This window comes from Mastigoproctus giganteus, chromosome 4 (genome assembly GCF_048544385.1).
Source record: "Mastigoproctus giganteus isolate SK-2022 chromosome 4, ASM4854438v1, whole genome shotgun sequence".
NCBI lineage: Eukaryota > Metazoa > Arthropoda > Arachnida > Uropygi > Thelyphonidae > Mastigoproctus > Mastigoproctus giganteus.
Genome location: NC_143578.1, coordinates 88,210,219 through 88,236,963, shown reverse-complemented (window position 1 = coordinate 88,236,963; position 26,745 = coordinate 88,210,219). Strand labels below are relative to the sequence as shown.

At 37.1% G+C, this 26,745-nt stretch overlaps 1 protein-coding gene across 1 annotated transcript in view; it reads right to left on the bottom strand.

Annotated features, from left to right (window-relative positions):
• The window catches only part of LOC150086891 (dynein axonemal heavy chain 7-like), a 1,233,418-nt gene that overhangs the window by 844,801 nt on the left and 361,872 nt on the right, over positions 1-26,745 (bottom strand). The window contains exons 21-22 of the mRNA XM_090372313.1: positions 25,253-25,393; positions 16,505-16,588 (exon numbers count right to left, since the gene is read on the bottom strand). Of these exons, the coding sequence (XP_090228439.1) occupies positions 16,505-16,588; positions 25,253-25,393 (225 nt within the window). The remainder of the gene's footprint in view (positions 1-16,504; positions 16,589-25,252; positions 25,394-26,745) is intronic.

Here is a 26,745-nt window from a genome sequence, read left to right as displayed (position 1 = left end):
ACCATTTAGCACTAATGATTGACATCCTGCAGGAGCTCTCTTATCTTTCAGAAGCTTTACAGAATTACAATGGTAAAGGCATATAAATTAATTATTCGAACTATCAATGCTACTGCTAATTGAAAATTTCTGAAGGAAATTATGAAGTTAAAATTGAGAGCATGTTGAAGTGGAAAGAATTTAAAGGAATCAAATTGAAAGTAAAAAAATTACCTCGTGACAAGTTATTAATGCATTGTTTTATCCTAACAGAATTATGTTTGTTTGTTATTTGGTTTTTAGGAGCATTAGCAACTAAGGCCATATTGCTCCGGGATATGCGGTGGTCATTCCCTGACCTTTCCGCATTCTCCGTATTTGGTGGTGACGGGCTCGAACCCCGGTCTAATCAAGAAGCGTGTGCTATGCACTGCTGCTCCTTCCCACCTGGCTACGGAGGCGCCTAACAGAATTAGTTATTAATGCAACAGGGTGATTTTACATTAAATAAATAAAATAACGATACCATCTGAAAGAAATTTTAAACATACGCTACCCGAAATCGTGGAATATCAAAGAACTTTCGTCTGGGTGGCAAGACAGTGAAAACCGAATAAGAAATTGACGTTTTTTGATAAAATATGAAATAAAAATTAATGATCTTAGAGATTTTGTTGAAGGCAGTTTATCTTTAAATCGAGTGAAATTCCCTTTCAATTAAGAAAGCCAGAAATATCTTTGAAACCATTCCAATTGGTAGTGCTGAAGCTGAACGAGCTTTCAGCGTAATGAATGATATTGTGTGAATGAATGAATGACTAACATTGACAATTAAACACGTTGCAGTTTTATGATGACCATACGTCTAAATGGAAAACTATTGCTTCAATTTGATCCAGATCATTAAGTCAAATCATTCCTCTGTAATCATCACTATTGAGCAAAGCAGAAGATCAACAACAAATCTTAATAAAGAAGTAAATTGTATATGGCAATTTTTGGAATAAATTTTTCTTGAATATATTGTGAAATAATTTTTTTTCATGTAATCTGTGATTTTTTGTGTACTTTTTCTAGAAAGTTTGTTTTTTAGGTAATATTTGTTTTTATATTGTGGAATGTTTTGTGATAGTTTTTATGTTATTTGTGATATGGGAAATATTTCGTGTTATTTTTTATTTGCAGTATTAAAATTTTATCATAAAAAAAATGTATTCATTATATTTCCCTAGTTGTTAAAAAAAAAAAGACGAATAAAAAAGTTGCGCTGTGCCGAGCAAGCGCGGTAGAGGGTTTATGCGAAACATCCTTCGCGTTTCTTTTAGGTATTTTGATTTGTATATATAGAAATAAAAGAGCTTTTTTATTGTAAATATATTATTGATCTTTCACAGATTTTCATAATTTCTGGAAGACAAGATGCAATGGATTTATGATATCTAAAGTAAGAGATGTATATTTGCGAGTGCAACGTATCTAAATATCTCTGTAAAATAGCACCAATTGATGTAACAACCCTGTAGTTGAAATGACATACGCAGCTGTTAGGGGAAACTTAACAATGGAATGTAACAAAAATGTGAGACGGTTGACAAATATTTGTATTGTTGTAATCATACTTGCTGTGGTAGTAACTTCCGGAAGCATAATTGTCAAGTCATACTATTAAAAAATTCTAAAAAGTTAGAATTCCAGACACTGTCATATCCAGTTAACATCATAAGGCAAGGCATGATGATCAGTTTTTAAGTTGTTTTTCTTTTTTAGATAGACCTAGGAACGTAGTAGTAGTAGTAGTAGCAGCAGCAGCAGTAGTGGCATGCTCCTCACCAATCTTGTTGCCCTTCTCTGTACCCGCTCGAGTAAATCTACATCTTTCCTAAAATGAGGCCTCCAGACCTGTACGCAGTACTCAAGGCGTGGCCCGACCATTGCCTTATACAGAGGGACAATCACCTCCTTCTCCCAGCTAGCAAAATTCCTATATATCATTAACAAAACCCCATGACCTGCCCTGGCAGCCTGTCTGCATTACTCAGAAAACTTCATATCTGACTGCTCCCAGGTCTTTTTCATTTTCTACCACCTTAAGTGTATTACCACACAGTTGGTACGTTTCTCTGGGGTTACTTCTACCCATATGCAGTACTTTGCATTTGTCAAAGTTAAACTTCAGTTGCCACTTAATTACAGACCAGTTAGATTAACTTCTGTTCCGGGTAAAATAATGGAGTCGCTGGTTAAAGATGCATTGCAGGATCATCTAGACAAGACTGCAGCAATAATTCAGACACAGCATGGGTTTGTTAAGGGAAAGTCTTGTCTGACAAATTTGATAGGATATTATGATGTGGTTAAAAAGGAACTGGATGCAAAAAATTATTTTGATATCATATATTTGGATTTCAGGAAAGTTTTGACATTGTTGCGCATGGAAGACTATTCTACAAATTGGAGCAGAATGGTATTAAGGGTAAGTTGCTACAATGGATAAAAGGATGGTTAAGTGAGAGAAGACAGAGGGTGGTAATCAATGGGTGCTGCTCTTCTTGGACTAAAGTTATTAGTGGAATCCCACAGGGTTCGGTGTTGGGTCCACTGTTCTTTTGTATATTTATCAATGATATTGATGAAGGTATATCAGGCTTAGTGTCGAAGTTTGCAGATGATACAAAGGTTGGCAGGGTTGTTAATGACAGTAATGGCAGTGTGCTACTGCAACAGGATCTAGATAATTTGGGCAGATGGGCTTATCGGTACGATAAGCTATTATCGTACCGATCCACAAGAAAGGTGATAACCGGGACTGCAAGAACTACCGTGGCATCAGCCTCCTTTCCATCATCGGAAAGGTCTTTATGAAGATCATCCAGTCAAGACTGCAAAAACATCGCGAGCAAACCAGTCGAGAAGAACAGGCAGGATTTAGACCCGGGCGAGGATGCTGTGATCAAATCTTTGCCATTCGTCAGCTGATGGAGGAGAGGATCCGGTGTGGACAGCGAACCGTCATTGTTTTCATTGACTTTAAGTCTGCTTTCGACTGTGTCCACCGGCCTGCCTTATGGAAACTACTAGAGGTTGAACATGTACCTCGAAAAGTCATCACACTCCTCCAAACTGCATACAACGGTTTAACCAGCCAGGTGCGCATCCAGAATGATTTATATGAAGAATTTACCATCCAAACTGGAGTCCGCCAAGGGGATGTAGCCTCCCCGTTGCTTTTCAACATCGTGGTCGACGCCATTATGAGGCAAGCATTCAGAAACAGACAGGGCATACAATATGACAAGGATCACTATGTGACTGACCTGATGTTTGCTGATGATAGTGCTATCCTTGCCGGTAACGACGCTGAAGCCACGGACATCCTCTACGACATTGCCCGCATTGCCCGGCCATACGGTTTGAAGATCAATGCTGGTAAGACAAAGGCCCTGACAACAGATGGGTCGCAAGCCACCATCTATCTCGAAGGTGTCCAGATCGAGCAAGTGCAGGACTTTAAATACCTTGGGTCGCTGGTCCAGGAGAAGAAAGTTGCATCCACCATGGAAATCCACAGCAGAATTGGACAGGCGGCCACTGCGTTCGCCTCGCTCAAATGGTGTCTGTGGAAGAGGACCAACATTTCCGACTAAAATCCGACTCTTCCGGACTTTGATCCTGCCCATTCTTCTTTACGGATCGGAAACATGGATTTGTCTCAAGTTAGATTTGAACAAACTTGAGGTATTCCAAATGCGATGCCTGCGGCAGATCTTGGGCATCTCTCTTCGCGACCGCATCACTAATGATACCATCCGCGCCAGATGCCAACAGCAACCAACCATTGCCGACCAAATCCAGAAGCGAAGGCTCAGATGGTTTGGCCACGTATGTAGAATGGGCACGAACAGAATACCATCCACACTCCTTTGGAGACAACGACCCACCGAATGGAGCATCCAACGGACCGCGCCTAGGAAAACGTGGGCCAAGCAAGTGGAAGATGACTTGAAGAGCCGACGTCTCGACCTTAACCAGGCCAGGACTGAAGCCATGGATCGTAAGGTATGGAAGAACATCACAGAGCAAGTCCAAAACCCTGCGGCACCTACAGCAGCATACTGGTTGCGTGGCCAACCGCCTCCCCCAGCTGCCAGCTAAGGACCAAAGAAGAAGAAGAAGAAGAAGAAGAAGAAGAACCACATCATAATATCCTATCAAATTTGTCAGACAAAACTTTCCGTTAACAAACCCATGCTGTGAAAAGGATACAAAAATAGATTGTGACAAGTTTAATAGTTTAATGACAGGTTTTGTATATTTTCCTATTATTAAACTTGTCACAAACTATTTTTGTATCCGTTTCGCTCTGAGCAACAGTAATTTGATATTTATAATGAATCCAGAGCGCACAGGCCTCTTTAATCATATCTTTAACCAGTGACTCCATTATTTTATCCGGAACAGAAGTTAAACTAACTTGTCTGTAATTACTTGTGTCACCCTTCAATCCCCCTTTGTGAATTGGGGATACATTTGCACATCTCCAGTCCGTGGGGGACCTCCTGTGACTCCAAGGATGCTCTCATAATTATGGCTAAAGGTTTGCTTACTTCCTTTGCTGCCTCCTTTAATATAACTGGATAGATCCCAATTTCTCCTCCACTTTGCTCTCAGTTATTACAAAATCATTAAGCACCTTGCTACAATTTGATAACCTTCTGCCATTTTCAAACCTTAATAATTCCTCATGTATGAATGTAGATGCAAAATACTCATTTAGTTTGTTTGCTATCTGAGCAAGATCATCAACAGTCGAACCATCAATATGAAGTGGACCAATCAGATTCATCCCCTTCCTTTTAGAGTTTATATAAGTAAAGAAATCCTTGCAATTTTTCTTAGTATCTTTTGTCAAAGATTTCTTGTAATCCGCCTTCACCTGCCTAAACTCCTTTGTGACCTGATTACAGACTAGCTTATATCTGCCATAGGCTTCTGAGTTGCTTGATAATTTATATGCATCTCATGCATTTTTCTTCTCTGTCACGAGTTTCATTAGTTCATTTGATAATGATTTAGGCCTAAACTTGAACAATATTTCTTAATAGGTATGAAACTTTTAGTAGCATCCACAATTAATTCCTTGAATGCTTCCCACTTAGAATTTATTGTTGGTAAAATCGTCAGTTGATCCCACTGTACAGAATTTAAAAACTGTCTGAGACCACTATACTCACCTTTACGGAAGCAAAAACCCTTTCCTTTACCCCTGATGGTAATTATATCTTTAAGTAAATCCCACATCAGTATACTGTGATCACTGCCACCTAGTGGTTCCTTTATCTGCAAATTCTTAATACACGAATGATCATTGCTGATAACCAGATCAAGAGTATTATCCTCTCTGGTTGCCCCTCGAACATGCTGCTGCAGAAAACAATCATCCAATAAATCCAAAAAGGCTTACTAGTGTATGAGTGACCAACCCACAAGTTCCACGTGCCTCCACAGCCAGGTGGGAAGGAGCAGCAGCAGTACGCAGCACATGCTTCTTGATTAGACCGGGGTTCGAGCCCGTCACAGCCAAATACGGAGGATGCGGAAAGTTCAGAGAATGACCACTGCATATCCCGGAGCAATATAGCCTTAGTTGCTAATGCTCCTAAAAAAAAAAAAAAAAAACCAAAACAAGTTCCAGTCAATATCTGGGAAGTTAAAATCCCCATTATAAGACATTCTGATTTACTAGCCCACTGGCACAATATGGCCTATGTAGCCCTTGCACCAGAAATCCCATAACAACAACAACAACTAGCCCACTCTATTTCTCTGTACAATTGTTCATTGTACTCATTCAAGTCATTAGGCCTATAATACACTCCTACTCTTATTTTTGCTTTCGCAGTGCTTATGTCACAACAAACTGACTCAACAGTGCACTGTTCATCTATATCAACTGGATGCACTTCTTTTGATTTTATGTTTTTCTTAATTAACAGCATAACACTTTCTCCCTTCATATCCTGTCTATCCTTGCTGTACACATTGTACTCCTCAAATTCCAGTTCTGCATTCCTTATATCTGTGTGACACCACGTCTCTGCTATCCCAACAATATCTGCCTTTGATGTCTTGACCAACACTTCAAATTCTTCAATTATATTTACTATACTTCTAGCATTGGTATACCAGCAAGTATACATGTACCTATTCCCATTTACCCTGACACAACCCCCACCTGTTTCACGATGACTACCATCAGTCCCTGAAACCCCCCCCAAGCTAGCAGTTTTCCGACCCACCTAACACTGCCTCGATAGTATCAGTAAATATTCTTGCACCCTTTCTATTTAAGTGTATCCCATCCCTGTAAAAGCAGTCTCTCCTGTTAACAAGCACAGACCAGGCTGAAAAAAATTCTACCCCTTGAGCCTTGCAGAATCTTTCCAGGGCCGAATTGATTGACAAGGCTCTCATCATGTACTCCTTCCATCGTGTCTGGACACAATTGCAGGCACTTTCAAATTTAACCCTAATTCACGACTTTTTTTTGAACATTTTACACATTCACTTATACGCATGGTTAAGGGGGTAATAAACCACATCTGTCCACCCCCTGACTCGAGATATCATACCAGTCACGAAAAATGCATCACGCGCTTTTATCACGCTGCTAGTAGTGTGAGCGTGGGAAGCACCTTTAGCAGAAGCTGCGGATGATGTCACTTCAGTGACTGACCAGATTTACTCGGTAGAAAGTCGGAAAAACTGCGAGCCTATTGTTAAAATATTCACAGCTCAACACTGTGTGTATACACACATATATACAGGGTGATTCACTACCAGTGCGACAAACTTGCAGGCTGTGTAGGGAGCACAAAGATGAATCAGAATCACATAGTATTGCAGGATCCGAAAGGCCTTCGTCATGCGGTAGAGGACGTTGAACGGGAGGTCGCGTGAACAGTGATCCCGCTGGAAGTCAGCATTTGCGAACCGTTTCTGTTGAAGAAACCAAGTATCAAAAGTCCTCCGGAGTGGATAATCCGCAGGCTCCAATGATCGGATGCATTGCAGATGGTATGAACTCATTTGGTTTGTTGACAGTATCCTCCATACAGTGGATTAGGAAATACCCAATCGTTGGCCTATCACTCGAGCTCGTACTCGGATTGCCTTCTGCAAGACGTAGGACATTCTTCTCATTGTCTGGTGTCCTTGTCGTTCGCTCTCAATTCATGGTACCTCTCGTGAAACAACCAGTCTCACGTAACCTTCTGTGCACACGTGCGAATATCGTATGATGAGGAGCATGCCTGTGCGGGAAACGTTCCTGGTACAAGCGTAGAGCGACGCGCCCATTACAGTCCGCAGCTCCATACGCGAGGTGCATGTCAGCCAGTTCAACGTTTGAATACTCGTTCATCCTACTGCCTCGGGATCCAGTTCGCAAATGCTGACTTCCAGCGGGATCGCTGTTCACGCGACCTCCCGTTCAACGTCCTCTACCGCATGATGAAGGCATTTCGGACCCTGCAATGCTATGGATTCCGATTCGTCTTTGTGCCCCCTACACCTCCTGCAAGTTTGTCGCACTGGTAGTGAATCACCCTATATATATATATATATATATATATATATATATATACATAGTATATAAAACTGGTAAAAAAAAATAGATGTACCTGGACGTGCAAGGCTACAGAACAGGATACAACTATAAAATAAGAAATAGAAATAATTGATAAAGGACACAGACACAGTAAGATGGGAAAGTTATTAACAACAACGTACCAGGCCTAATGGAAGAAGATATGAGAAGAAAAGAATGTTAAGAACCTAATAAATTAAGTGGAATTAAGTGGAAATAATTCCACTTAATTCCTGATGAAATACCTGATCTATGTACCAATTTATTTTCATTATTATTCTCATTTTTATTTTCATTTATTACTATTTTTAATATGCATTAATTACCACTTCCTTTCTAGCTTTTGTAAATATGATTTGGCTTATTAATTCAGCCATTATTTCCACTTAATTTATTAGGTTCTTAACATTCTTTTCTTCTCATATCTTCTTCCATTAGGCCTGGCAAGTTGTTGTTAATAACTTTCCCATCTTACTGTGTCCTTTATCAATTATTTCTATTTCTTATACATATATATATATACATACATACATACATATAAAAACACAGTCTTTTGATGCATGGTCAGGTGTAGTCCCCTGATGAAATACCTGATCATATCATGTTTTACTTTTATTGTCATCAGATTTAATTGCATATTTACTCTACTCCCCCTTTTTGAATTATAGCCAAATTTTCCTGCTCTTATCTGATACCAGTGGCCATTACTTTTATTTTTCGTTCTTATTTAATCATTTTTTTCGTCACTCCTTTTTAATCGTCTTTATCATACAAACTGAACTTTTCTTCTTGGCTTTTGGCATTCTGTGTAACTTTACATTTAACTGTTATATTTCTTACAATATACATATATATATATATCATCTGCATCCTTTGCTGCTGCTTTGTGTTCTCTGGTGCATTTGTCATATCCAACTTATTTTTATTTTTCCACTTTTTCTCCTGGTTTTAACTCACTGGTATTATATTTTATATCAATTTAAAATTAGCTATCTGCTGTTTTGCACAACGCTATTCTTTAAATTACAGCCACTGCTGTTTTATATCTTTAGATAGTCTTGTTTGTTACCATCCTGCCATACTTCTACATACTTTTTAGTCTTAAATTTAGCATGTATTTTCTCATATTTCTGCTATCTTTTTCCTCTTGACTTTTGACATTTTGTCTAACTTACACTTCCAGCTTTACATTTATATGTATATATACATACATATACAGTAAACCCTAGCTAATCTGGATTAATTGAGGGGGGAAGAGGTCACCAGACATAAGCAATAATCCCGCTCAGTGAAGAAAAAGACGGCCCTAAAAGAGGAAAAAATTTAGAACACAAATAAATGGAAAATTTAATGATATAGGTAGTGCTGATGAAAATAAATAAAAAAATATATCACTGTAGAGCCTTTGTTTAAAAACTATAAAAAGACAATACATTTATCCATCGATAGATGGATAAATGTACAGTATTGTCTTTTTATACACTTATCAGGTGGCGTTGGTGTGTGATTGTTATTTGTTATTTGTTTTTTTTTTTTTTTTTTAGGAGCATTAGCAACTAAGGCCATACGATGGTCATTCCTTGACCTTTCTGCATCCTCCGTATTTGGTGGTGATGGGCTCGAACCCCGGTCTAATCAAGAAGCATGTGCTATGCACTGCTGCTCCTTCCCACCTCGCTACGGAGGCACCATTGGTGTGTGATGCCAATGCCACTTTATCATTGCTGTGATTACCACTTAAATACAGCTTCTTCCAACAACACTTCTTTTGGCTTTTTTTAATGCCTGTTTATTTGATACACTGCTTTTATCACTCCCCACATTGAATTTTAAAGCAAATGCATTTATAGATTCTTTTTTCTTTTTTAATATCTGACACAGTCTGTTGGCCAATACCAAATTCTTCAGCAATTTTTTTTCCAGGAATACCATTTTCAAGTTGTTCTATCACTTTGAGCTTGATAATGATGTTAAAGTAACGTGTTTTCTTTTAATTCCACTTTTCATTTCTTTAGAGTCCATATTTGTATAAAATATATTAACTTATGTACACATATACGTATAAAGAAGTATGCAAATGAAGCAATATAAGCAATAACATCTGTCCGACTCAGAGTCAACAACGATACTGAACAACACACAAGACAATGCAATGTATGTTCCATCTCTCTCTGGCAGTTAGAATGACTCAGCTGCCTTCCTAAATCTTGTGTGTCTTTCAAAGTACTCAACTGTGAACAGAATTTTTCATATTTCAATCTGGATTACCCAACATCCGGATTAAGTGTAACTGGATTAGCAAGGGTTTACTGTATGTACATATATAACAGTCACAATGACATGCAAGAAGGTGTACTTTATGCAAGGTACATAAAGTGTAGTAAAAATGAAGCTATGTCTACTACTACCATATTTTTTTATAGTAATACCTTTTCAATTCTAATACAATCAATGATGCAGAATGAAGTGAACAAAATACCCAAGGAATATTAAAACTGACATTCATTCACTCCAACAGATATTTTAATTTTTAAAATCAAGGGGCTCATCATTCTGACATTTGGCTGTTGTTTAGTGTTATATATGCTGCAGCTCCAGAGTTTTCTCGCAACTCTAAAGAATTTGGCTGAAATAATTAAATCTATGTCAAGCAATTGATTAATATTATTATACTTTATTTAAACTCTAATGGTGGACACACACATACTATCACATTCCTAACTAAGTTCAATTGCATTCAAAAACATATTTCAGTTTGTGAAACCTATTTGAATTTGACACCTTTTTAAATTTATTTTAAAGAAGCAATTTCATTAGTTGTATTCTCTCTCTCTTTCTCTCTCTCTCTCTCCCCCCCCACCCATCTTATAAAAAATTATGCGAAGTTAACACATTTTGTATATAACTGATTACAGTACTATTAAATATTGTTATTCTTAAAGCAACTTCAATCACATGCATAAAAATAATAGTCAATAATGTATGGTTTAAGGAGCAATTTGTAGGGTTAAATCGCAAAGAATACTTTGAATGAAAAATAAATAGTACTTTCTTCATGTATAAAATTGAATGATTTTGCTTCTGCACAGTAGTATCCAACCCACAATACATTAAAGAAAAAAAGTGTCTGATAGGGAATATCAGAATAGATATATGCACAAGTTCCATCTTTGAAGCAAAAGGAATCAAAAAAAAAAAATAGGTGAAATGGGAAGTTTTTTGATGTCATCCAAATATTTTTTAATTGCCTATGTTGAATAGATAACTTTTTAACATTTTCGAAATACTGCAGATTTTTAATTTTCCTCTGACAACCATTTCCTTATTTTTCTGTGCCAGTAAAATTGTGTAAATTACTACTATGCAATATATTGACAGTTCACTGCTATGCAATGTTCACTCTTTAATTTTAATATTCTGTCAGAAGTTCATTCAAAATGGGGTCCTGTCTAATCCAAGTTAAACGTGTCTTATCCACGTAACCTTTATGCACTTTTAGCCACTGAATTTAACTACTCCAGAATGGTTATTGTTCTCATCTTTTGCTTTCCCTGTAACTTTCCAAAGCATGTCCTGATGCAACTGAAATCGATCTATTCAACCAGTGAAACACACAGAGAACTGAATGAAAAATAAAAGTAGCCCACTTACCAAGATATTTTCTCTTTGCTATTTAAACCAGTCTAATGGTGCCTCATCAACATCAGAATGCTTGGGTTTACTCTTGTGTTTCATTTTGCTACAATTCTTTTCACAACTTGATATTTTTTGTTTTGAATTCCAAACTATATGCATTGTTCAAAACATTAATTTAAATTCATGAGACACAACATTTCTTTTTGCCTGTCTCCTATTTCTCTAAGTCTTCTATTTATTCTTAGTATCTTTCACTTGCCGCCCACTGTAAAAGTACTCTACTGCAGTACTACACAAAGTGTAGTCCATGGACTGATGCTGGTCACCAAACTGTTTGTTACCAGTCCACGACAAATTGGAAATTTGTCATGGATGTTACTGGTTCATGATGATCCAGTAACATCATGAACCAGTAACATCCATGACACTGGTTCATGATGATCATATTTTATAAAAGTACCAGTCTGTGATGGATTGGAAATAAAAAGAATGATCCTTCACCATAGATAGTTTGAGAAGCACTGCTCTACTGTACCTGTAAAAATATATTTTAATCTTTGTAACACAATGATGCAAACTGATTGAAATTCGAAATGAACACAATGTTCTCATGCAGAGGATAACTACATGTGTAAGAATTTACTTTCAAAAATTTTATTGAAATTGTCAATTTCCTATAGCAAATGTGCTTCCATAATGAAACACTGTCTAGAGAAATAAATCTACAGTATGATACTAAACAGGTAACAAGGAATGGCAAAGTTAGATATTCAAAGCCTTTTCTATAGACATAAAATATCGATCTTCTACATAAGGAAACTGCTCATGTTCCTCAACAGTGTAATAAAATGACCAATATACAATTTTAAAAGAGCAGAAATAAATGAATTAAAAGAAAAAGTGATTCCCAATGCAGCTTTTACTGAAATACTCCACTATGTGAAAGATGACTGTAAAAAGGGGGCCAACTTATACATTCAATACAATATAAAGTTTGACAAAATAACTGAGGTATACAATTTTGAGATGTTACTGTAACTGAGCTATGCAATTATGAAATGACATTGTAACCAAGCTATGAAACTTTCAAATGACATTATAACTAAACTATGTAATTTTGAAATTGGCATTAGCATTAGCATTAATTGAGGCATATGATACAAGAAAGCAAGCTTATACAGCATCAGCCAAAAAAAAAAAAAAACTTTCCCATTTCACCCATCCCAAATGTTTGTCTGGTTCAGCCTTAAATTTATTTAAGCTATCAACTTCCAACAACAGATGGAAGTCTGTTACAGAAATTAACTACCTACTGGCTAAAGGCAAACTTCTGCACATTTATTCTACAACTGTCAATTTGAATCTATGTCCCCACCCACCGAGATTCATAATCTGAGCAAGCGGAAGTATCCCATTAGCATTGAGCCTACTCAAACCATTCAAGGCCATATACACCTCAGTCAGATCACCTCGTAGGTGCCTAGTCTCCAGATGCTGCAACTTGCAGAACTTAAGCCTTTCTTTGTAAGTGCACTCCTTTGATCCTCTAACCAATCTTGTTGCCCTTCTCTGTACTCATTCAGCAACTCAACATCCTTCCTAAAATGAGGCCTCCAGACCTGTATACCATACTCAAGGTGTGGCCTGACCATTGCCTTATACAAAGGGATAATCACCTCCTTGTCTCTGCTAGCAAAATTCCTATATATCATTGACAAAATTCCATGACCTACTCTGGAAGACCATCTATACTGCTCAGAGAACTTGATATCTGACTGCATAATTACCCCCAGGTCTTTTTCATTTGCCACCTCCCTGAGTGTAGTACCACACAGTTGATACATTTCTCTTGGGTTACTGCAACCCATATGGAGTACTTTGCATTTGTCAATGTTAAACTTCAGTTGCCACTTCTCAGGCCAACAGCATAACTTTTCTAGATCCTGTTGCAGTGCAGTAGCATACTGTCTTTACTGTCATTAACATCCCTACCAACCTTTGTACCATCTGAAAACTTGGACATTAAGCCTGATATACCTTCATCGATATCACTGACAAATACACAAAACAACAATGGGCCCAGCACTGAACCCTGGGGGACTCCACTAATAACATTTGTCCATGTAGAGCAGTGTCCATTTATTACCACTCTCTGCCATCTCCCACTCAACCATCCCTTTATCCATTACAGTAACTTGCCCTTAATGCCATACCTCTCCAATTTGTACAGAAGTCTTCCACTTGCAATAGTATCAACAGCTTTCCTGAAATCCAAGTATATGATATCAAAATTATTTTTTGCATCCAGTTCCTTTCTGACCACATTGTAGTATCCAATCAAATTGGTCAGACAAGACTTCCCCTTAACAAACCCATGATGTGTCTGAGCTATTACTGCTGTCTTGTCTAGGTGATCTTGTATTGCCTCTTTAACCAGCGACTCCATTATTTTCCCCGGAACAGAAGTTAAACTAAGGTCTATAATTATTTGTGTTACCCTTTGGACCTCCTTTGTGAATTGGGGATACATTTGCACATCTCCAGTCCATGGGGACCTCCCCTGATTCTAAGGATGCTCTCATAATAATGGTTAAGGGTTTCCTTACTTCCATTGCTGCCTCCTTCATTATAACTGGATAGATTCCATCTGCTCCAGGTGTCTTTTTTATGTTTAACTTCAACAATTTCTCCTCCACTTTTCTCTCAGGTATTACAAAATCACTTAGCTCCTTGTTAGAGTTTGATAAACTTTTGGCATTCCCCTCCCTGAATAACGCGTCATATGTGAATGTAGATGCAAAATACTCATTCAGTTTAACATCTACTTGAGCAGTATCATCATCACTAGTCGAACCATCTATGTTAAGTGGATCAATCTGATTCATCCCCTTCCTTCTAGAGTTTACATAAGTAAAGAACTTTTTGATGTTTTTCTTTGCGTCCTTTGCCAAAGATTTTTCATAATTTGCCTTCGCCCGCCTAACCTCCTTTGTGACTTGATTGGTTTTTAGGAGCATTAGCAATTAAGGCCATATTGCTCAGGGGATATGCGGTGGTCATTCCCTGACCTTCCCGCATCCTCCGTATTTGGTAGGCACAGGCTCGAACTCCGGTCTAATCAAGAGGAGTGTGCTACGCACTACCGTTCCTGCCCACCTGGCTACAGAGGCGCCGACTTGATTACAGACTAGCTAATATCTGTCATAGGCTTCTGTGTCGCCTGATAATTTATATGCATTCATGCATTTTACTTCTCTGCCACAAACTTCATTAATTCATTCGACATCCATTTAGGCCTGAACCTTGAACAGTATTTCTTAGTTAGTATGAAAAGCCTAGTAGCCTCCAAGATTAAAACCCTGAGGGCTTCCGATTTAGAATTCATATTGGTAACATCATCAGCTGATCCCACTGTACAGAATTTAAAAACTGTCTGAGACCCCTGTAGTCATCTTTACAAAAGCAAAAGGCCTTCCCTTTAGCCTTGATGGTAGATACATCCTTAAATAATTTCCACATCAGTACATTGTGATCACTCACCCAGTGGTTCCTTTCTCTTCAAATTCTTAATGAATGAATAATCACTGGTGATAATCAGATCAAGGGTATTACTCCCTCTGGCTGCCCCCTCGAACATGTTGCTGTAGAAAACATTCCTACAATAAATTCACAAACGTCTTGCTAGCGTGCGAGTGACCACCACAAGTTCCAGTCAATATCTGGAAAGTTAAAATCCCCCATTACAAGATATTCTGATTTACTGGCCCATTCTATTTCTCTGCATAACTGTTCACTGTATTTATCAGAGTTATCAGGACTATAACATATACCTACTCTCATTTTCCTTTTCCCTGTGTTTATGTCCCACCAAACAGACTCACTGTCTACTCATATCAACTGGATGCACATCCTTAGATTTTATGTGTTTCTTAACCAACAGCATAATTCCTCCTCCCTTCCTGTCTGTCCTTTCTGTACACATTGTGCTTAGATCTGTGTGACACCATGTCTCTGATATATCAACAATATCTGCCTTTGATGTCTTGATCAGCACTTCAAATTCATCAATTTTATTTACTATACTTCTAGCATTAGTGTACATGCAAGTATACATGCACTTATTCTTACTGTTAGTTACCCCTAACACAGCCCATATATTTACTTGTTCCATGATGACTCCCAGCAGCTCTTGAAATTTCCAGAAAATTGCTCTCTAGGCTGCTGCTCATTACAATAGAAGCTGTGCAAGAATCACTTTTGCCTTTGCCTGTGGCTACTGTTCATCTTTTAGTCTGTGAATCCCCCCAATCAGCAGTTTTCTGGCCCACCTAACACTACTTTGAAATGTCACTGTAACCAAGCTAAATTGGCACAATTCATATGGATAATTTTCTTAAATTGTCAACTATTGTGACATTATAGTTGAGAAATTATTTCCTTTGATGAGTCTTTTGATGCATGATCAAGTGTAGTCCCTGATGAAAAACCTGATCATGTATCAACTTTTATTTTTATTTTCAGTGACATCAGATTTAAATGTAATTTTGGCCAGGTGGGAAGGAGCAGCAGTGCGTAACACACGCTTCTTGATTCGACCGGGGTTCGAGCCCGTCACCACCAAATACGGAGGATGCGGAAAGGTCAGGGAATGACCACCGCACATCCCGGAGCAATATGGCCTTAGTTGCTAATGCTCCTAAAAACCAAAAATAACAATAACAACAATGTAATTTTGCTCTATTTTCTCTTTTTGAACTATAGCTAAATTTATCCACCATTATCTGATGCCAGCTACTGTTATTTTATTTTATTTCACAGGTATTTAATTAATTAATCCTTTAATTAATTTATTTATTTATTTTACAGGTCACTTCCTTTAAAATATTTCTTTTATGTTTCAGCTTTTACTTCTTCTTTTTGGCTTTTGGCTTTCTGTGTAACTCATATCTACATTTTCATATGTATTATAACATGCATATATATATATATATATATATATATATATATATATATATATATATATATATATATATATATATATTGCATGCATCTGCATAACTTTGCAATAATTTATCTATATGTATGAAAATAACAAAAAAAATTCAAGCAGACTACTGTTTTATCACTGATACCAAATTATTTTGGCAGGTGTGCAGCTTAAATTACAGACTAATCAACTGATTTTGTAGCATTAAAAACAATTCAATAATGTTTTTTAAATCATAATTTTCTGAAATTACTTACAGATGCTTGTAACAAATCAGCAACTTCAAAAATGAGACTCATGGAATTGGACATTTGTATTATTTCTCCACTCATGAGGCACAACTGAAAATAATCAATAAGAACTAAAGCAACTTGTATATTACAATATAAATCTCTCTCTCTCTCTCTCTCTCTCTCTCTCCACACACACACACACACCCTTCCTCCTCCTAATTGTAAAAAGTCTTCTAAACTGTAATTCTCCAAAGGAAATCAATACAAACAACTTTCTAATATAATGCCTACATGACCATGACCATGTTGGGGAGCCCAAAAAGTAAATATTATAGTTGTCAGTTAAGCAAGGTCATAATGTTTTGGCTCATTGGTGTATGCGTTACTGATTTCCTTATGTGTGCACATGCATGTGCGTGCGTGCGTGCGTGCGTGCATGCATGTGTGTGTGTCACAAAGGATGTTCAAGGATAGCATCTTTAATGTAAATTACATCTCAACTACTTTATGTTACAGAAACAACATTAATTTTAAACAAAAGAAAAAAGGGCTAAGTGGTGGTACATAATTAAATGGGCATAGTCTATCATCTGAAAGGTAGTTCTTCGGAGCCAAAAAAATATTATTTCATTCCAATACTTTCAAAGATCATAATAAATTATGTTCATAAAAAGTTATACCTGCCCTTGGTTTTTTTCCCTCATTCTCACAGTGCATGTCTGAAGGAAACTGTTCAAATATTTTATGGATACCCTTAATCTATATAATATTGGTGTAAATACACCATAGAAAACTCTTAAATGAAAAAACTATGTTTGTAGTGTGAAAGCGCATCATTTTATCTGTATCTCATATTGTGCTCATCCTTCACAACGAGTTGCCATGTATTGCACTCCCTCAAATAAGTAACACTTCACTAAAAGAGAAGACTATTGTTACTTATTCTCAGTGGGCACCACCACCACCCAGACAGCACTGTTTCAAGGCTTGTTGGCCTTTCATCGGTGGGTGGGCAGGTAACCTGGTATTGCAGACATGACAATCCAGTTGTGAAGATAATCCCACAATATGAGAGATGCCAAAAGGTGTACATAATAATGTTTAAATCAAAGTAAATGCAACAGGGCATCATATGATGAACACAATACAAGATACAGATAAAATGATGCCCTTTCATACTACAAATGTGGTTTTTTCATTTAAGAGTTTTCTATGGTGTATTTACATTATTATATAGATTATTTATACTCTTAAACATATGATGCCTTGTTGCATTTGCTTTGATTTAAAGGATACCTTTAAATATAAAAAGGCACCTTTAGTTTTTCAGGATATTCTTGTAGACAATATACACACTAAAATTACTTACATACACAAAAATTTTGCAATGGATTTTAGGAAATTAGTTGCAACTCATGCTCCCATCTAAACCGATGAAAGGGCATTCATCTGTCATTTATAAATATAGCAATTTATAATTATTTATTGTAGCTCTTTGTGGCTTATTATAAAATAATTTAAAATATAGTAATAAATATAGCTATTTATTAGAGCTCTTATTATCACTATTTACAGCTTATTATCATCATCATAGGCTGTCGTCCCATCTGGGGTTGACAATCAACATCTGTTGTAAACACCATGAAATAATTGTTCCACATTTTGCTTGTCCATTCCTTCAAATTATACAGTCCTGATATTCTTCTTCTTTGTCTGGCCATTAATTCTTCCAGTAAGAATGATTTGGGGCTGTGCATATGTGCTTGATGTCTCATAATGTGATCAAAAAAATAAGTTTTTCATTACTTAATTAGTGACAGCAATTTCTTTTGTCTGCTGACTGATCTCAACACTTCCACATCTGTAACTTTAGTTGTCCATAAAATGCATAATATTCTTCTATACATGTACATCTGAAATGCCTCCAATTTCTTAATTGTTGCTTTTCTTAATGTCTAAGTCACACAACCAATAGAGTAGTGCAGACCAAATGTAGCACTCTATTACTCTTAATTGAAGATTTTGATGCAATTGCAGATTACATAAAATACCTTTCATTTTGCAAAAGGCTGATCTTGAAATTTCAATCCTTCTTTTAATTTCAGTTGAATCATCGCCTTTGTCATTAATTTCTCTTCTAAATAGACATAACTGTTGACTTTTTCAACCAGTCTCCCATTAACTGTATGTATAAGATTTGTATAATTCTTGGGGCCAACTACCATCCATTTAGTCTTACTGCGATTTATCTGAAGACCCATCTTGTTACTTTCTGCATTAAATTTCTCCATTTAGTCTTACTGTGATTTAACTGAAGACCCATCTTGTTACTTTCTGCATTAAATTTCTCCATGAGTGTTTGAATATCAGAATCACTTCCTGCAATGATGACTGTATCACCAGCACAGCATATATTATTGATGATGACTCCATTTAAAGCAATTCCTTCTGCTCTGTCTTCCAATGCCTCCTTCATAATTTTTTCAGAATAGAGATTGAATGCAAGCCAGTCTAACATAATTTCTTCTGTCAGCTCATCGTCCACTCTCACCACAGCACTTTGATTATACTACAGATTCTCGATTATTTGGATGTCTTTGCTGTCTAAGTTTATCTGGTGAGGGATAGCAAACAATTTTCTATTATTATTATTTTTTTATTATTATCATTAGCTATAAGGTGCAAGGGTGCCTGAGGTTTTTGCTGCACTAGCCAAAAAAAAAAAAAAATTCCAGAGTTAACCAGAGAGAGAGAGAGTCCAAAAGTAAGTAGAAGGGAATCACCAAGAAAGAGAAAACTGATGACATATCCAGCTCAGGACCCTGGGTGTGCCAAGCCCATACTCACCAGATGTGAGCCCCTAGGCTGAACTTTGTTAAAGCTTTTTCATAGTCTATGAAACAAGCATAGACATCTTTCTATTAATACCAGAGAAGCTTTCTATTAAGACTGAACATAGCTTCTCTGGTAACTATATTCTTCCTAAAGCCAAACTGAGTCTTCCCTGTTTCCTTTTCACATTTTCCCTGAATACAAAGATAAATAATTCTTAAAAATATCTTTTTAAAATAAAAATATCTATCATGAGGCTAAATATTCAATATTCTGCAAAATTCTTTGCATTTGGTTTTTTTGGTAATGGTATGAAAGTTGATTTCAAGCAATCTTGAAGAATTTTCCCTGAGTCATAAACTTTGTTGAGCAGACATGTTGAGCAGAGCCTTGATGCATTTTCACTCAGCAATTTTAGATATTCTGTCGCTATTCTATCCTCTCTAGCAACCTTATCACTCTTTGCCATTTTCAAAGCTTTCATCACCTCACTGAAGTATCTTTGGAGCTTCAAGATCTATTTCCTTCACACTTCCTTTTGTCTCTTCATCCTCTTTGAACAACTGTGATATATATACTTTTCCCAGATCTGCTTTTTTCTTTCAAATCCATTACTGCTTTCCCTGTTTCATCAACTATGTGAATCTGAGTCTTTTTCTTATACAATCCAATCATCACCTTTACTTTTCTATGCAGATTATAATCATACCTTTCCTGTAGTTCCTCAATTTTTGGTTGGTTAAACCACCAAGAAGGTGATTTAACCAACCAAAATAATTTTTGTATTACAAAACCCTGGGATTCTTAGCATCCTCTGCCAATTCAAGGTCTGCCGGGGACTGAGGGCCATATTTCTTTCTGATACTTTCACAATTCTGATATTTCTGGGGAAAAAATAATGTGATGGTTTGTCATTGCCTTTCATATCACAAAATCATAGCCAGATTTGATGGACTCCATCTCTGCCTGCAATTATCTGAAATTCAGATGTTCCAGCACTTCTTGCTTCCACCTGAATATCTATAAACTGAACTGCTTCCCTCAATTTGGGGATAAAGCTTATTTTATGGCAGCTTTACTCGCCATATCACAATGCCATCCTTGGATTCTTATAGAATTTCTTGAGGTTCCTCTTCCCACAGGCTTCTCACTATATCCTGTTAGCATTGCTGCTCCTTGTCCACGACTGCTTATTCGCCAGGTTTATCCACTTATTTCACAGCTAACCTCTATATCGAGAGGTCATTCCACCATCAGCAACCTAGTGGACGTGCTTGGTAGCTATGAGCCGAGCCCCAAGCTCACTAAAATAGGTTAAAATAGCTAATTTATTTGATTTGTCTTTTGGCATCTTGTTCAAGATGCCAATGAAACTGGAGGTAACAAATCTGTATAGTTAACAGTTAAAAGTTTAATACAAGGGAATCTAAAACACACTGTCTATATACCTTGTGAGGAATCGAGACAGCAGGGTTGAGGCTGAAACAGGTAGTTAGCTTGACAGAGTTGTTAGCGATCTTGAAAATTTGGACTGAAGAGATGGGGTGGCTCTGATAGCCATGTGTAAAATTCACCACTGAATAAAGTTCCAGACGTTAAGGAAGTCACTTTGGCCAGTGATAAGAGTTACAAAATGCTGAATTACTGTTTGATATCAATAAAAAACTACAGGCACTATTTCAATTTGTTAGTACAGTTGAATTTTGGATGTCACAATAGGATACCAAGCTTGGCATTTAACATCTGATGAGAAAATATTCGGCCAACATGGTAGGCTGAATGGCAGATTTTGAGATGAAAGACCAGATTAGTAAAGTACAAAGGAAGTGAGGTAGGATAGAAAGGCTTAAGTTCTGCAAGTTGCAGCATCTGGAGACTAGGCACCTGCGAGGTGATCTGAGTGAGGTGTATAAGGCCTTGGATGGTTTGAGCAGGCTCAGTGCTGACAGAATACTTCTGCTTGCTCAGATTAAGAACCTGAGGGGGGCATAGATTCAAATTGAGGAAAAAAGTTGTAGAATAGATGTGCAGAAGTTTGCCTTTAGCCGGAGGGTAGTTGATTGCTGGAACAGGCTTCCATCTGTTGTTCTGCAAGTTGATAGCTTAAATAAATTTAAGACTGCACTAGACAAACATTTGGAGTGTCTAGATGGATGAAATGGGAAGGGTTTTTTTTTTTGGCTGATGCTGTATAAGCTTGCTTTCTTGCATCATATGCCTCAACTAATGCCAATGCTAATAATACAGATGGCAAAATATTTCTTTATAGTATTTAGATTATGAATGAAAGCAAGGTCACACTTCATAAACCAAAATACTGTTAAAATGGTACATGAAGTTTGGAATCCAGATATACTCCTAGAAATTCATTCTATTTTACAGGGGAATTAATTTAGATTGAATTAAAATTGTGGGAAAAGGCAAATTTTCGAAGGAGCAACTGGTAGATACTTGATCTTTGAGGAGTTGACGTGCATCCCAAACAGATCATCAAATTGCAACAATGATGAGGATTCATGGTCCCATGAGAAGTTGAGAAGTCTGACAGTGATGATGGGAGATGATTATAGGGTAAGCCATGGAGGTAAATAGGCATATGCCACCACCCTAGTGATTTCATGAGATGTATCATGAAAATGAAAGTTAAAATTGGCAGAGAGTGCCTGTCACTTTCAGGTATACATTGGCAGACAAAAAAATTGCATCACCTTAAAAAAAAGTAACATTTGTAGTGAAACATAAGATATTGTTTGATTACAGTCATTTTGTTGGTCGCAAAGTGAAGGTATTGCATCAGATAACACTTATATTGCATCAGACAGTAATTGCAAGGTATTGCATCAGCCATTTCTATAAATACGGCATTGGAAGGGTAACATGCTCATTAGTATCTTGTTTTGCAGAGGTGTAAGCATGGCTCCATATGGAACCATACTTACACCTCCATTCAGTTGACACCAAGAAAAAAAAGTGTAGCTGTTGCGCTGTACCAGGAAGGGCTTTGTACATGTGCTATTGCTGATAAAATAGGCTCCCACCAGTCAACAGTATCCTGGGTGTTGAAATTAAGGAGAAGACCTGGATCAGGCCGTAAGAGAGTGACTACACCTTTCCAAGATCGGTATTTTAAATGGCTATGCCTTCACAATCACTGTGCTAGAGCTTCTGATCTAAAACTGGACTTTGAGATGGCTTCTGGTGTTGAAACAAGTGCACGAACTAGCCAAAGATGGTTTTCAGAATGTGGTCTGCATGGCTATTGGCCCAAGAAGTGCCTTGCTTGGGCTAAAATGCATGTTTCATGGACAAAAGAGCAATGGGACACTGTCATCTTTTCTGACAAATCGAAATTCAAACTGCATGGCTCAGATGGGAAGCACTATGTCAGAAGACAAAAATCAAAGGCATACCCTCCTGACTGCATAACACCGACTGTAAAGTTCCCTGCTGGTCAGATGGTCTGGGGATGCATAACAAGCAAAGGGATGGTGTGAATTAAGTTTATTAACAGAACAGTGAATGCAGAAACCTAAACGGCTATCTTGGAGGATTATCTGAAACTTGTTATTAAAAATCACCACACAGACACCCAAAACTGCATTTTTCAACAGGACTCAGCACCTTGCCACACAGCAAAATTGGTAAGTTTTATGCTAATTGAATTTAATGATGAGTTTGTCTTCTTGTCTCACAAGGCTTAAAACATACTTACATCAATGTTTTTCCTCGTATTTCTCCCTTAAGGTGCAGTCATATCTCAGAAATGCTGACATTACAGTGTTGGACTAGCCCGGCAACAGTCCCTATTGAAAATTGTTGTCTAAAATTGCTCAGAAGACTCCAATAAGTAAGATTCAGCTGCAGGAGAGCATTGTGGTCCACAAAAATTGGCAACCGTATATTCACAAGTTGATTAACTCTATGCCATATCACTGCACAGCTGTAATTGCAGCTCGAGGAGGAACAACAAAATACTGAGGACTTGTTTGTTTGTTATTTGGTTTTTAGGAGCATTAGCAACTAAGGCCATATTGCTCCAGGAATATGCGGTAGTCATCCCATGACCTTTCCACATCCTCCGTATTTGGTGGTGATGAGCTCAAATCCCAGTCTAATCAAGAAGCGTGTGCTACGCACTGCTGCTCCTTCCCACCTGGCTACGGAGGCACCACTGAGGACTTATTTTGCTGATTTACAGTACATAATACTATTATGTTAACTTGTCATTTCAGTTTGTACACATAAATGCAATAATATGTATTTTTGTTTGTCATGATTGCCATTTGCATGATTTCTCATATTTCCATTAATTATGCATTTTACCCTTTGGGAAGATATTTATGGCAATTAGGTATATCAGGTGGAGTCTTTTTATTGGATTTCATTCACAGAGATATATATGCCATCTAACAAATGCATTTTGAACATTTCTGCAACCCACAATGCAGCGCAAACACATTATTTGCCAAATTCACAAGTGATGCAGTTTTTTTGTCTACCACTGTACATCTCAGCAACTGCAATAAAATGTACTTGTCAATGGCAAGTAGATCCAAAAGATATAAATTAGCATATTTCTTAAAATCTGCTAATTTATAAACAAGATTTATGTGATCTACTGCATATAAACCTGCCTGTAAACTATCCTCCAGAATGTACTAGCACACAAATGAAAAAAAAAAAAAAAAAAATCAAAATTCATATTGAGTATAACTTCTAAGCATTTGAATTGCATCAAAAACACTCTGGGTTATGTGTTATAAAGGCTTTAGAATATAAACACTGGAATCTTTTTCCACTCCTCCTAGCCACTGGTTGCAGCTAGTTCTCTACTTGAACTGGAATGCTTACGGTCACTTTGAATTGTATTCACACCTCAGCTTTGGGCTGGAAATGGCAGGCTAACCACACTGTTCACTTCAAACTATCATTGTACTGGTGCTTGGCTGTGCTTTTTAACATCAATTATTATCAACCTAATATACATAGCCCATCTATAAAGAAATTTGTATCATAGATGTTGGTATTGTCAGCACCTGATAAGTTTAATCTGAGTATAACAGTCAGCAGCAATTTTCATACCTGTTAAAAGGTTTATATACCTGGTTTATTCTGATAAATCAATAGTTTATCATAGTGTTTAATTTAAGTTTTGATTAATTTTGATAATTTAATGGTTTAGCCTTCCATTTAATGTTCTTCAATATGATTACTTATATTCTTATTTAGTTCATTAAATCAGTTTATTTATCTATTTTTGAGTGTATTTAGTTATTTAAGTAGCATTATAATTTTATTATTTTAATTTCTGTCTTTCTTTATTTGAATGAAACAGAAAAGTTTATTTTGCATATTTTACATTATGTTTAGATTTGCCAAGCAGTTCTGATTAATAGCAAAATTTATATGCAGTCTGTTTCAGTTGTTTCTGTTTAGAGAGTTTAACCATATTTAACTGCTTTTCAGTTTAATATCTTTTAACATTCACATCATAAAGATATGCCTATTTCTCTTTATAACCAAAGATATCTGATTTTAATATTCTTATTAACAGGGCTAAAACTTAACAGACAAATAACCCATATTCTGTTATGTTAATTAGAACATTTAATCTCTCTCTCTCTCTCTCTCTCTCTCTCTCTCTCTCTCTCTCTCTCTCTCTCTCTCAATGTCCAGAAAACATGTAATTTTTTTCCATTTTAGCACCACATCACTTTTTTTTAAAGTAAAAAATAGCCTTAATTTGTATTTCAATAATCGTTATTTGAAAAATTTCTACCATTTCACATCGCCAGCCCCCACCAGTTCAAAAATGAACCCCACATAGGGGGTTCATTTTTGATATTTTCTAATGACCACAAATTTATAAATCTGTGCTTGCTTCTTCAGATATTAAAAATAAAAAAAAATAGTTATACTGAAATTGTCAGGAATACAAACCTTTTTGTTATCATCCAAAACAGTGTTCATGCTCTCAATCCACAAGGTATCCACAGGTCCATCGAATACAACCCATTTTCTGTCTGTACTAGGTGAAAATGCAAACTCTCGAAATATAATGGCAACAACACCATCCATCCACTAGCAAGTTAAAAAAAACAAAAAAAAAAAAAACAGTAAATATCTTTGGCAGACTGCTGACATAATTTTTAAATAAGATGTCCCGAGTGATTACAAAATAACTTTCAGGGTTTGGTGCCTTATATATCTTTCAAAGATATATATATATATATACAGGGTGTTTCAGTTAAACGTTTCAGAACTTCTAAGAGGGGTAGGGTACATCCTGACAACTCGAAATCATATAGCAATGTGGGGTCGGAAATGCTTACCTGAAGCGGTGTTGTACACAGAGGCACCATAAAGAAAAGAGACCGTAAGTGAGAAATCGTTTTAATAATACATGAAAAGAAGCAAAAGGTACATGGATTAAAGTAAGTGTTCGAAGTTTCTTCCACGGGCTACAATGCACGCCTCACATCTCCGACGCATGGACATCCGAACATTCTGGAATACTCCAGGCGAATTTCGAATTTCTTCGGCAGCTACTGCGATTCTTGCAACCAGCTCCTCAGCATTGTCAACAGGGGTGTCATAAACTAGCGATTTCATATGACCCCAGAAATAAAAATCAAGACATGATAGGTCGGGTGACCGAGCAGGCCAACGCACGGGACCACCACGTCCCGTGCGTTGGCCTGCAAGATCACCTCATCGGACCTTACCTGTTACCGTGTCGTCTAACCGGACCTATCTACTTGATCTTTCTGCAGCAAGTATTGCCACAACTTTTGATAGATGAACAGATTTCTGCATCGACGCAACAGACAATGTGGTTCCAACACGATGGAGCCCCTGCCAATTATAGCGGAGATGTTCGTAACTACCTGGATGTCACATTTGATCAACAGTGGATCGGACGTGGTGGTCCCGTGCGTTGGCCTGCTCGGTCACCCGACCTATCATGTCTTGATTTTTATTTCTGGGGTCATATGAAATCGCTAGTTTATGACACACCTGTTGGCAATGCTGAGGAGCTGGTTGCAAGAATCGCAGTAGCTGCCGAAGAAATTCGAAATTCGCCTAGAGTATTCCAGAATGTTCGGATGTCCATGCGTCGGAGATGTGAGGCGTGCATTGTAGCCCGTGGAAGAAACTTCGAACACTTACTTTAATCCATGTACCTTTTGCTTCTTTTCATGTATTATTAAAACAATTTCTCACTTACGGTCTCTTTTCTTTATGGTGCTTCTGTGTACAACACCGCTTCAGGAAAGCATTTCCGACCCCACATTGCTATATGATTTCGAGTTGTCAGGATGTACCCTACCCCTCTTAGAAGTTCTGAAACGTTTAACTGAAACACCCTGTATATATATACCACTACAAATAAATATCACTGGTACTTAACTGGCAAAAGTTGAAGTTGTGGA